Raw genomic sequence first — 11,763 nt, 5'->3', positions numbered from 1 at the left:
CCTCCCAGCCTCCTCTCCTCCCAGCCTCCTCTCCTCCCAGCCTCCTCTCCTCCCAGCCTCCTCTCCTCTTCCCTTCCTCTCCTCCTAGCAGGTGCCTGTGCGCAGGGCTCGGTTCCCACAGCTCCGTGGAGAAGCTGCCTCACTCCACTGGACAGAGAAGTGACGTGGGACTGTCGACTGTCACATCTTCACCCACTCAGTCTGCTAATGGCCACAGGCCTCTGCCCATGGCCAACACCCCTGTCAATTACTGCTCTCCGTGTCAGGGACGTCCAATGTGAGTTAAAGCAGATGAAGGCATTTTATAAGGCTCAAAGTCCAGTATGTACTGTACCATACACTGACTCTCTCTAATGTCCAGTATGTGCTGTACCATACACTGACTCTCTAATGAGCAGCATGTGCTGTACCATACACTGACTGTCTCTAATGTCCAGTATGTGCTGTACCATACACTGACTCTCTAATGAGCAGCATGTGCTGTACCATACACTGACTCTCTCTAATGAGCTCCCTAGTCTGATCAGTGATGTGACACTTGTACGTATTGATTAATTTCACTACTGTATCATTCTGTGTCCAACTGGATTGCTACATTACTGCTGTATAATCAATGAGTCTGCAATATTTACATTTACATTTATGCATTTAGCAGACGCTTTTATCCAAAGCGACTTCCAAGAGAGAGCTTTACAAAAGAGCATAGGTCACTGATCATAACAACGAGATAGCCCCAAACATTGCGAGCAGCCAAAACATGAAGCATACATTGTGGAAAACCAAATAAGTGCCAAAGGGAAGAACCATAAGAGCATGCAGTTAAACAAGTTACAATTGAACAACATGAAACTCCCCACAAGAGTGCAAGAGTGTACCTGTAGAAAAAAACAATCAACAGTAAAAATATTTCACAGCGAGTACAAGAATTTGAAACCGTTACAACTAACCAACAAGAGCAACAAGTCTCTCAATACGGGTCATTGTGATCCTGGAGGAAATTAACATCAGGTCCAGCCAAGCATTCCTAAGTGCCGTTGTACTCCCGGAACAAGTGCGTCTTGAGCCTTTTCTTGAAGGTGGGGAGACAGTCAGTGTCCCTGAGGGAGGTGGGGAGTTGATTCCACCATTGGGGGGCCAGACAGGAGAAGAGCTTGTGTTGGGACCGGGCGCTCTTGAGCGGTGGGACCACCAGACGGTTGTCAATATTTGGCCTCAATATGTTTTCTCGTTGGAAATGTGTTTGGATATCTCACATTAATAAGTATTAATGAACGTCCTTGGCTCAAGTAATTGAAAATCAGACTCCAAATCAGACTATGGAAACAAATAGAACAGAAAAAAGTTGTTCTTCAGCTTATTTTATTCAAGCGCTAATGTGGGATACCGACAGACAGCAGAAGCACTCCCAGTTCCCAGTGAGGATCAAGATCACACACAAAATAATGATAGAATCTTTGTGTTTTAATATGCTTTTCTTTATTATTAACGTTTTGCCAAAAATAGTTTACCTCAAATAGTAGCTCTGCAAGCAGGTGCGAGAGAGAGGGATGACGAGAAGAACAGAGGTGTTCACTTCCGGAAAAGGAAGATGTATACCTCTGTGGTAGAGCATCTGACTGCTCATGAAGAGCTGCAGGTTTGAATCACACCCCTGTATGTCCCTTTGGATAGAAGTGTCTTCTAAATTAACACTTTATTATTAGTAATATGGTGTCTGGCTGAGACTCCAGCGAGATCAAGGTACCAGGGCTCCTCTCCCATTCTCCAGGGTCAACATGAAGGATCCAAACCTCACCGAGCAGTTGTTGACCAAGTACAACGCTAATTGCTGTTACTACAGTTATGCAAATGTTGGCCTAATCTATAAAATGTGTGATTCTGTGGTGATGACGTGCGAGACTGCGACGTTGACACCACACACAACACCATCATTACTAACTCCCCTGCTTCCACCCTGCTCGCTGAGTGTGAAAAACAAGTCAGCGTCCCGAGGAGATGAAGAAAGAGACAACATTAAACTAAAAACTCAGCTGTGGAAGGTGATCTATGTTGACATCCTCTTTATCATTGGTTAAGTGGAAATCTAAAACAGCACCATCTGTTCATTGGAATGGAAATTAAAGCCTCTGTAAAATTCAGATTAGTTTGGTTCCCGGTGACTTCAATTTACTGTCTAAAGTATATGACATGGGCTATACAATTGCTGTCATGCATGTCACAACCCCAACATTGTACACCCAAAAATATTTTAAAAGGCTGCCATTGAGTAAGGACAAAATAGGACTCGTGCTTTGAAAATAGGTAGTAATGAGCTGCCTCTTTTACAATAGTACCCCTGCCTCCACTCTTGCCTCTACCCCTGCCTCTGCCTCGACCTCTGTTCCTGCCTCTGTCCACCACTAACCCTGCATGTCTGGTTGCCACCTGCTAATGGTTACCAAGGTAACATTTCCAGTAGTCCACAGTTCCAGAGCACAGGGAGGAGGGGCTAACATTCTCTGTTGCCTTGAGGAAATAAAGAAACCATAATCAAGTCTTGCAACATCGTCTAGAACGTTAGGAATACAACCACTGTCTTCGGCCAAAACTTCCTATCATGAAAGCTACAGCTCCTTTGAACTCACTTCCAGTAGAATATTTGCTGTGCATGGTCTTGTAGAGCAGCATTATACCTACAAATAGCACTACATGCATTATACATACCAGGAAGAGTGTTTTACATTTATAGTCCAGTGTTCTGGTTTCCTTTAAGAAAACTGTACAAGGTGGGTTAGATGCAGACGTGTCCTGGGTGGTCACAGAGCTGGAACCAGATGACCAGGCTTTAGGGAAGGTTGTTGATTTGAATTTCTATGTACTCCTTCTTTGGACAAGCTATAATGTATTTCATGCAGATATGTTAATGACCTTGAGGATAAATGTTAAAGTTAAATTATTGTAATGTAACAAAAGCAATAATATATTTTATGCGGTACAGTACATGATTTCACATGAGGTTTTCCATGACAAGAATCTGTGTAATCTCATTAAAATATGAAGTGTAACTGTCTGTGCATGCATGAATTAAGCAAATGTTGCCCTTCGAAAGATTCATTTGAATTTGCATTGCCCTTTTGTTTTTCCAACATGAAATTCATATTTAGAGTAAGCAGAATGTTTAAGATGCAGGTACAGATGAAAAGAAGCTCTGAACATTCTGTAGCTGCATGTGTCGTTCTCACCGGGCACGGCTGTCACTTTAATTGAGGGGTTGCCTTTGCATATTCTAGTAGCTGCCACAGCAGGTTGCTGCAGCCAATGAGAAGGCTTACGCGTGCCTATTGGTTAATCCGAGGAGGATGCCTTGCTCTGTTATGTGGGGGTGGGGGGGGGGTCTCTCTCCTCTCCTCTGCGCTCATCCATTCAAGTCCTGTAGTCAGCAGAAGAAACAGCACGGACAGAACATCTACAAGTCGCGCATCCTGCAGACCTCTCCACTGCACAGGGGAGAGGGGGGAACGAAGGAGAGAGAGAGAGAGAGAGAGAGAGAGAGAGAGAGAGAGAGAGAGAGAGAGAGAGAGAGAGAGAGAGAGAGAGAGAGAGAGAGAGAGAGAGAGAGAGAGAGAGAGAGAAAAAGAGAGCAGGCTGCCTGCCTAAGGACCACTGCAGCTGTACTAAATCTGGGGCTGTCACACCAACTCTCTCCTGAGCAGAGAGAGAGAGAAAGAAAGAGAGACAGAGAGAGAGAACAGAGAGAGAGAGAGAGAGAGAGACAGAGAGAGAGAACAGAGAGAGAGAGAGAAAAGGGAGATAGAGAGGGAGAGAGAGACTTGGAAGAAAATAGTGATTTCAACAGAGTTAAGCTTTGGTCCCGTGCCTTGCCCTCGGAGTGATGGGAACCCAGATGAGACTCTCTACCTGCAGATCTAACTTCAAACAGAAGAGGGGAACCTCGCGATCGGCAGATTAGGACTGCCTCCTCAGAGGAGTGAAGGAGGGAGAAGGAGAGAGTAGGAGAGAGAGAAGGAGAGTTAGGGGTGGAGCGGAGAACCATTTCTACCTCCTGAAAGGTGAAGCCCTCTGGGAGGATTTCTGACTGCACTCTTTCCTTCACAACTCTGCTTTCCCATCCACGAGTCCTCACCTCCCCCCCCCCTCCCCCCTCGTTCCTCCGGCGCTCCTGCCTCCTCCGGCGCTCCTGCCTCCTCCGGCGCTCCTGCCTCCTCCGGCGCTCCTGCCTCCGGGTGGATGACTTCTCTGCATGCACTCCCACTGCTCGGCAGCTGAACACACTCATGGTCGATGCCAAGGGAAGGAACATGAAATGTCTGACTTTCTTCTTGATGCTTCCAGAGTCAGTCAAGAGCAAATCAAGTAAAAGCTCCAAAAAGGGCAACGCCAGCGGGAGCTCTAAGCTGCCTCCAGTCTGCTACGAGATCATCACCCTGAAGAACAAGAAGAAGAAGAAGATGGCAGGGGATATCTTTCCCACCAAGAAGCCGGCTTCGACCACCACGGTCCAACAGTACCAGCAGGAGAACCTCAACAACAACAACACCATCCAGAACTGCAACTGGCAGGGGCTCTACTCCACCATACGAGAGAGGTAGGTGAAGCTGAATCCTTGTTTCCTCCTCCAGAGTCTGGACCAGGTACAACTTCTGTCCGCAAGTTGCACAGGAAAGGGTTGGAACTGTGCTGGGTGTCAAATGGCTACTGTGATCGGAAGCTAATTCCACCTGTAAATAAGATCATTTTTGAAACTTGTATTATGCTGCCTATTCACAGGCATACATGCCTACTTTTACTCTGTGCTCCAGAACCTCAACTGAAGGTGATCAATAAGTTGGAAGTTTTTTTCCCTATTGATGAGTTGTTTGCACTAATCATAGGCCTTTATAGTGTTAACTGTGCAAACAAGTGTTTCCGTGAGGTGCTTACAGGGGCTGGGAGAGTCTTAGGAAGTGTGTATGTGTTGATTCTGTCCCGCCCCAACACCATTGTGGGTGTCTCTATTTATAAGCCCTCTGGTCCTGGACAGATTGTTGCCCTGACACAAAGAGGCAGGACTGGCGGCAGCTGTGTTTGATACACAGCACATGCAGAGGTTGCACTGGGCTGGAAGCTAAATATTTACCTTGGCTTATCAGTAAAATACCTCGTCTTGATCAAACCAAATGTGTTTTCAAACCTGCCTTGGTTTTCTCTCCAGAACAGCATGGGACTGTTTACTCAGTGACATGTTCCAACACTCAATAATAAATGAAGATTGTTTTATTGTTCCTCCCGTTCTTACAGTGTGTGGGGATTTTCCACCACGATGCAGCCAGTTCCATTATGGCTTTGTCGATTAATACATGTTCAGAAATTGGTTTAGAAAATTGAACTTGTGTTCCTCTGTTTTGACTGAATGACTTGATGAGAAAGCAGAGGAACCACATTTACATGATACATGGGCTCTTCTTCAGGTCGTGACCCAAACATCACCCTACTTATGACTAAAGCACAACTTGGTCTAACCTGCGTAGGGTAGGGTTAGGGTAAGGGTTGGGGTTGGGGTTGGGGTTGGGGTTAGGGTAGGGTTAGGGTTAGGGTTAGGGTTAGGGTTAGGGTTAGGGTAGGGTTAGGGTTAGGGTAGGGTTGGGGCATAATCCATCTCTGCTCTGTGTTCCAGAAACTCTGTCATGTTCAACAACGAGCTGATGGCCGACGTCCACTTCGTGGTGGGCCAAACCGGAGCGACACAAAGACTTCCCGGACACAGAGTAAGACACGCCTCCTTTTAACCGTCACTTAGCAACCCTGAAGGGAAAACACCAACAAAACAGTCTCATATCCATCTGTATCATGATCGAAATGATACGCCTTGTTGAGGACGGCGACGGAGGTGAAATCCTTTGTGTTCAGCTCTCTCTTCCGCGCCATGTGTGTGTTCGAGACGCTGATTAATTATTTATGTAAATGAGGCTGAAGGATGGCGAGGCTGAGACAGTTAGGGGTCACGTCTTCAGCTGTGAACCCTGCTCAAACACAAGGTGTCTCAGCTTTCACTTCAACCATCTCACTTTGACTTTCAAACAAATCCCATCAACCAAGAGTCTAACGTCACAAAACCATATATTTATGTTCGGTTTGCTTCTTATACATTTTCTAACCACGTTCTGATCATGACAGTGCAGCAGGTTTCCAAGTATTTGCAGACAAAAGCAGCGTTCCAACTCAGGGTGTGATGCAAAAAAGACGTTTAGGTGAGAAACATCCGTAGGTTAGGTTGAACGATCCTATCCTGTTCTAGATGCTTCTATGCTGGCCTGACTGCGTGTGCCCCTCCCTGGCCCCATTGTATTTCCCAGATGTTCACATAAATAATTACTTCCTATTCATAACATTTTCATGGAACATGTCAGGCACCAATACGAACATCTCTTTACCATGGGCTCCTCAAATGAATGTGACCATAACACTGGAGTGTAATAATCTGTGATGGAGAAATATGGAACAGTGATTCCTACCCTCTTTGAAAGGGAATCAGTCGCTTCGTTCTGTTCCCGAAATACTCGGGTGTCAGATGAACCAGGCATGAGTCATATCTCCTACTCCTTGTAAGAGGCCAAAATATATCATTCCGTGATTGGTCGCTGGGATGCACTTTGCACATTTATGGAAAGCTGTTATGGAAGGCTGCCGTGAATGGTTTTGCTGCTCTGAGCCAATATACCAATGGAGCATAATGACGTTGTGCAGAGCACTCTTTATGACAGCCTGTTGGCAGCCATTCAGATATGCATTATGATTTTATTTACAAAGTTATGTCTCTCCACGACTCTTATAGCCGACTCTTATAAACGACAAGACATGTCCTGTCACTTTTTACTATTTATAATATACTTTGTTCTCCAAGCATATCCACGCGCAAACAAATTTCATATGGGTCTGTTACAAAGTAAGAATCTCAATCTTACATTAATGGTTGGTTTTTAGTCTTTTGTTGTCCGCCCAAAGACCTGAAAGATCCATGTGGAAGATTCAGAGCACCTGCAATAAACCCCCACACATGAACCCAGACCCACTTGAGTGTGATTCCTTCATCAGCTGAATAATCTGCAGTATTGTGTTGGCATCTGATTTCATCATTAACAGAGATAGTTCATTAGCATCACAGAAAAGAGTCCGCCTCCACCCCTTCCCTTCTATTATGAAGCAGTCCCATTCTTTATTACCAGAAGCAATTGATATCTATTCATTAGAAATGTGTGGCTTTGTATCCCCAGGGGAAATAGCAACTGTGGTGAAGCAATGCTGATTGTGGATGAATATTAGAGGGTGCTCGATCAGATTTCACGGTTCAATTGTTCCAGCCTGACAGCGGTTGAAACTCTTGTCCTCGTCACCCATGAGGAGGAAGATCCACTGTGGATGAAAGATCTCAGCCTGATTAGGAGGTCTTTTTATTAATTTCCACCCGGTCTTCCTGTCTCTCATCCTACATACATACATGTTGCATATGTAAGCACTCTTCGCCTCCTCAAGTTAACCTTTTTACATCTTTCTCTCTATCTCTGTCTCTCTGTGTCTCTGTGTCTCTGTCTGTCTCCCTATCTCTGTATCTCTCTGTCTCTCTCTCTGTGTCTCTCGGTCTCTCGGTCTGTCTCTCTCTCTCTGTGTCTCTCTCTGTCTCTCTCTCTCTCTCTTGCTCTCTCTCTCTGTCTCTGTGCCCCTCTCTGTCTCTCTCTCTCGCTCTCTTGCTCTCTGTCTCTCTGTCTCTGTGTCCCTCTCTGGCTCTCTCTCTCTCTGTCTCTCTCTTTGTCTCTCTGTCTCTGTCTCTCTCTCTCTGTTTCTCTCTTTGTCTCTCTTTCTGTCTCTCTGTCTCTCTCTCTCTGTCTCTCTCTCTCTCTCTCTCTGTCTCTCTCTCTCTCTCTCTCTCTCTCTCTCTCTCTCTCTCTCTCTCTCTCTCTCTCTCTCTCTCTCTCTCTCTCTCTCTGTCTCTCTCTCTCTCTCTGTCTGTCTCTCTCGGTCTCCTCCCCTTCCGTCCAGTATGTGCTAGCGGTGGGCAGTTCGGTGTTCCACGCCATGTTTTATGGAGAGCTGGCTGAAAACAAAGACGAGATCCGGATTCCAGATGTGGAGCCGTCAGCTTTCCTGGCCATGTTGAAGTAAGGACCTGCTCCTGCTCTCTCTGACCTCTGACCTCTCTCCTTATCACTACGTATTTCACCGGTCCTCCAGGGTAATGATGTACTCAGTCAATACATTGTTTCTTACAGTGTCTAAATGGCTCTTTAAACTTAAACAGCACTTTGAAGAACTTCTTACTCAGTTCATCATTATTGAAATCATAAATACTTACATTGCAAGTGCACTGTGTATATTGAGTTCGAGGTTCAGTAATAGCTGGCCTGTTTTAATTAAGATGTTAACAACCTCAGTGTGCTGGGCTGTGTCTTAAGTGTACACACCACAGAACCCCCCCCCCCCCTCCAGCCTCTTCTGAAGTGATAGTGAAGTGATAGTGCTCCTGATACCGTTTCCTTTCATTCTCTCTCATCATTATTTTCTCCCGACACGAGATCAATCTCTTTCTGCTTCTTCCATTCTCTCTCATTCTGTCTATTCAGGTTGTCGACTCTCTCTCTCTCTCTCTCTTGGTTTTGTACGTCCCATGCTGTCTCTTGCTCCCTCTCTCATTCCTGACTCGTTCTCTGTGTCCCTGTGTGGTAACCGAGTGGTAAGCCTGTGTGTAGGAGGAATATCTCACTGTGTTCAGAAAAAGATACTAGAGGATAGGATTTGTTTGTTCCTTCTCCAACACCATAGTACCTGGCTATATTTACATCTGTTCAGTTAATTCATTGATATCCTGTCGTGTTTTGGCAAACAGAAGTTGCCGCCACACAAAAAAATTATAATACTGCTGTATGTGCTCTACCTTGAGACTCAGTCCTGGCTGAGACGATATTGTTTGTAGAAAATGACTACAATCTTGAGTCTGCGCCTTGTGCACTCAACTCATTCTAAACCTAGAATTAGTAAGTAACTAAGAGCGTCTGCTAAAAAATGACTAAATGTAAAACCTCTCTGATAGAGACCAGGGGAGAATCCTGAGCATGCACTCAGCACAGCACGTGAGCACACTAAACCCTTCTCCTGTCTGGCGTCCTCCACATTGAGGCTGTGTGATTTCTCACGTCCAGCAAACGATCGCCCCCTCCTCAGCCCATCCATCACTGCCACACTGAGCCATTCTAAACCATTTTTACACGTCCGCAGGTACATCTACTGTGACGAGATTGACCTGAGTGCCGACACCGTCCTGGCCACCCTCTACGCCGCCAAGAAGTACATCGTGCCCCATCTGGCGCGCGCCTGCGTCAATTTCCTGGAGACGAGCCTTAGCGCCAAGAACGCGTGCGTGCTCCTGTCCCAGAGCTGCCTGTTCGAGGAGCCGGAGTTGACCCAGCGCTGCTGGGAGGTGATCGACGCCCAGGCGGAGCTGGCACTGCGTTCTGAAGGCTTCTGCGACATCGACTCCCAGACCCTGGAGAGCATCCTGCAGCGCGAGACCCTCAACGCCAAGGAGATTGTGGTGTTCGAGGCGGCACTGAGCTGGGCGGACGCCGAGTGCCTGCGGCAGGAGCTGACCACGTCCATCGACAACAAGCGGAAGGTTCTGGGGAAGGCCGTGTTCCTGATCCGCATCCCCACCATGGCGCTGGACGACTTTGCCAACGGAGCGGCACAGTCCGGCGTGCTCACGCTCACCGAGACCAACGACATCTTCCTGTGGTACACGGCGGCCAAGAAGCCCGACCTGCAGTTCGCCAGCCAGCCCAGGAAGGGTCTGTCTCCACAGCGATGCCACCGCTTCCAGTCCTGCGCCTACCGTAGCAACCAGTGGCGTTACCGGGGTCGCTGTGACAGTATCCAGTTCGCGGTGGACAAGCGGGTGTTTATCGCCGGCTTTGGCCTGTACGGGTCCAGCTGTGGCTCGGCGGAGTACAGCGCGAAGATCGAGCTGAAACGCCAGGGAGTTCTATTGGGACAGAACCTCAGTAAGTACTTCTCAGACGGGTCCAGCAACACGTTCCCGGTGTGGTTCGAGTACCCGGTTCAGATCGAGCCTGACACCTTTTACACGGCCAGCGTTGTGCTGGACGGGAGCGAGCTGAGCTACTTCGGACAGGAGGGTATGACAGAGGTGCAGAGTGGGAAGGTGACGTTTCAGTTCCAGTGCTCGTCAGACAGCACTAACGGAACCGGAGTGCAGGGAGGACAGATTCCTGAGCTTATCTTCTACGCTTGAGTTCACGTGATTATTTTATCTCAATTAATTCAAATAAAATCTGAATCTCAAAAAATCGATACGGACTGTACATCCAGACAATATTGGGTTTACTTAGTCGTTCATGTGTGAAAAGATGTTTAACATCCGCATCCTGACATTTTACAAACTGATGTTTAGGCATTCAGCCTTGGTCCTGTGGACGACCATAGTGAGAACAAGGACACTGTTCAACAGAAAATAATTATCTGTAAGCGGGAGGAAGAATCGAAAAAAACACTTGAAGATCAATGGACTCCATGTTGTGATTTATCTCCATGTACATAGCCTTGTAAATGATGTTCTGTACATACTGCCTCATGTGGGCTACTTACAAAGGCATCTAATATAATGATTATATTACATTATTTTTATGCTTGCACCAGGTGCACACACATATATATAGCAGCAATACATTCTATTCTATTATAATACTAGCACTTCATGAAGCTTTCTGTACCATCAATTTTACACTGGAGATTAAAGAACAGAAGAACACAATATTCTAACCGAACGTATGAAATCATGACTCCCATTTGAAGAAATCGCTTTTGTTCGAATGGAGAAGGGGACACTTATTGAACGTTGGTTTGTAAATCTTTGGCTTTATGAGGATCCAGCTTGAATGAGACGCACCAAGGCTTGGGAGGTCTTAGACTGGAAAAGCACTTGACGTAATGAAATATACAACCCCTGTTCTCAGCCGCATGTTCCTCTGCTCTACACATTCACTCCAATCACAACTCACAAGTCACTTACCATTTGGTTTTCATCATATTTGCAAAAAAAATTACAAAAAAATACTAATAGAAACAATTGTACAAATGTGTAGAGTGCACACTGTTCAGCACTAAATGCTACAAGGAAACAGTTTGATACTTCTTTTGGTTACCAAGTCTGTCTGCTGTATCGTTTACAAGTGTTATAGCGGATTCACAACATCTTTAAGTCACTGAAGAAGAGGGGCAACTAGTCCTGTGTTTGAATCCTTGACATTTATTTACCTTATCTACTGTAGTTGTTCAAGAACTGTATCACAACTTCATTTCATGCACTATGGTGGACTACTGTAGCGTGCATTCACCCCAACATATCAGAACACACAAAAAACGCATACGCTATGGTTTTGCACTGATGTTGTTTTGTAAAACTTGAGCTTATTGTTTTGTCAGTTATTCTTAAAATTGCAGCTTTTCTTCCATTTGCTCCTGCGAGGTTGTTTATCCTGGTGTCGGACGTCTTGTCTGGGGTCCACTCGAGAAGGAGTGTGGGAGACAAGGTGACTGGAGGTGACCTCTCTGAATGTTCCCGTTCTGTGTTCATGTGCTACAGTGCTGAGAGACATATGAATGTGTATGACTGTCAACGATGCAAATAAACCAAACGAGTGGTTCTCTACATAGCGGTTGTGTGATTGTTCTTTGAGAAAAAAGCATGTTTCTCCAACTCTAAACAAAATGCTTTGT

General features: G+C 46.0%; 1 protein-coding gene across 2 annotated transcripts; it reads left to right on the top strand.

Annotated features, from left to right (window-relative positions):
* The first annotated feature begins 3,423 nt into the window (after positions 1-3,423).
* On the top strand, positions 3,424-11,520 carry btbd3b (BTB (POZ) domain containing 3b). Of its 2 annotated transcripts, XM_062464354.1 has the most exons (5): positions 3,424-4,166; positions 4,218-4,585; positions 5,654-5,744; positions 8,014-8,132; positions 9,247-11,520. In XM_062464354.1, the coding sequence occupies exons 2-5, from the start codon at positions 4,275-4,277 to the stop codon at positions 10,277-10,279; spliced, it is 1,554 nt and encodes a 517-aa protein (XP_062320338.1). In that variant the 5' UTR covers positions 3,424-4,166; positions 4,218-4,274; the 3' UTR covers positions 10,280-11,520. The 2 variants fall into 2 exon arrangements, with proteins under 2 accessions (XP_062320338.1, XP_062320337.1); XM_062464353.1 differs by lacking the exon at positions 3,424-4,166 and having other exon boundaries at positions 4,194-4,585.
* Positions 11,521-11,763: the final 243 nt, after the last annotated feature.

This window comes from Osmerus eperlanus, chromosome 6 (genome assembly GCF_963692335.1).
Source record: "Osmerus eperlanus chromosome 6, fOsmEpe2.1, whole genome shotgun sequence".
In the NCBI taxonomy this organism is placed as follows: Eukaryota; Metazoa; Chordata; class Actinopteri; order Osmeriformes; family Osmeridae; genus Osmerus; species Osmerus eperlanus.
The sequence above is the reverse complement of the archived record's forward strand: the minus strand, read 5'-3'. Positions and strand labels throughout refer to the sequence as shown.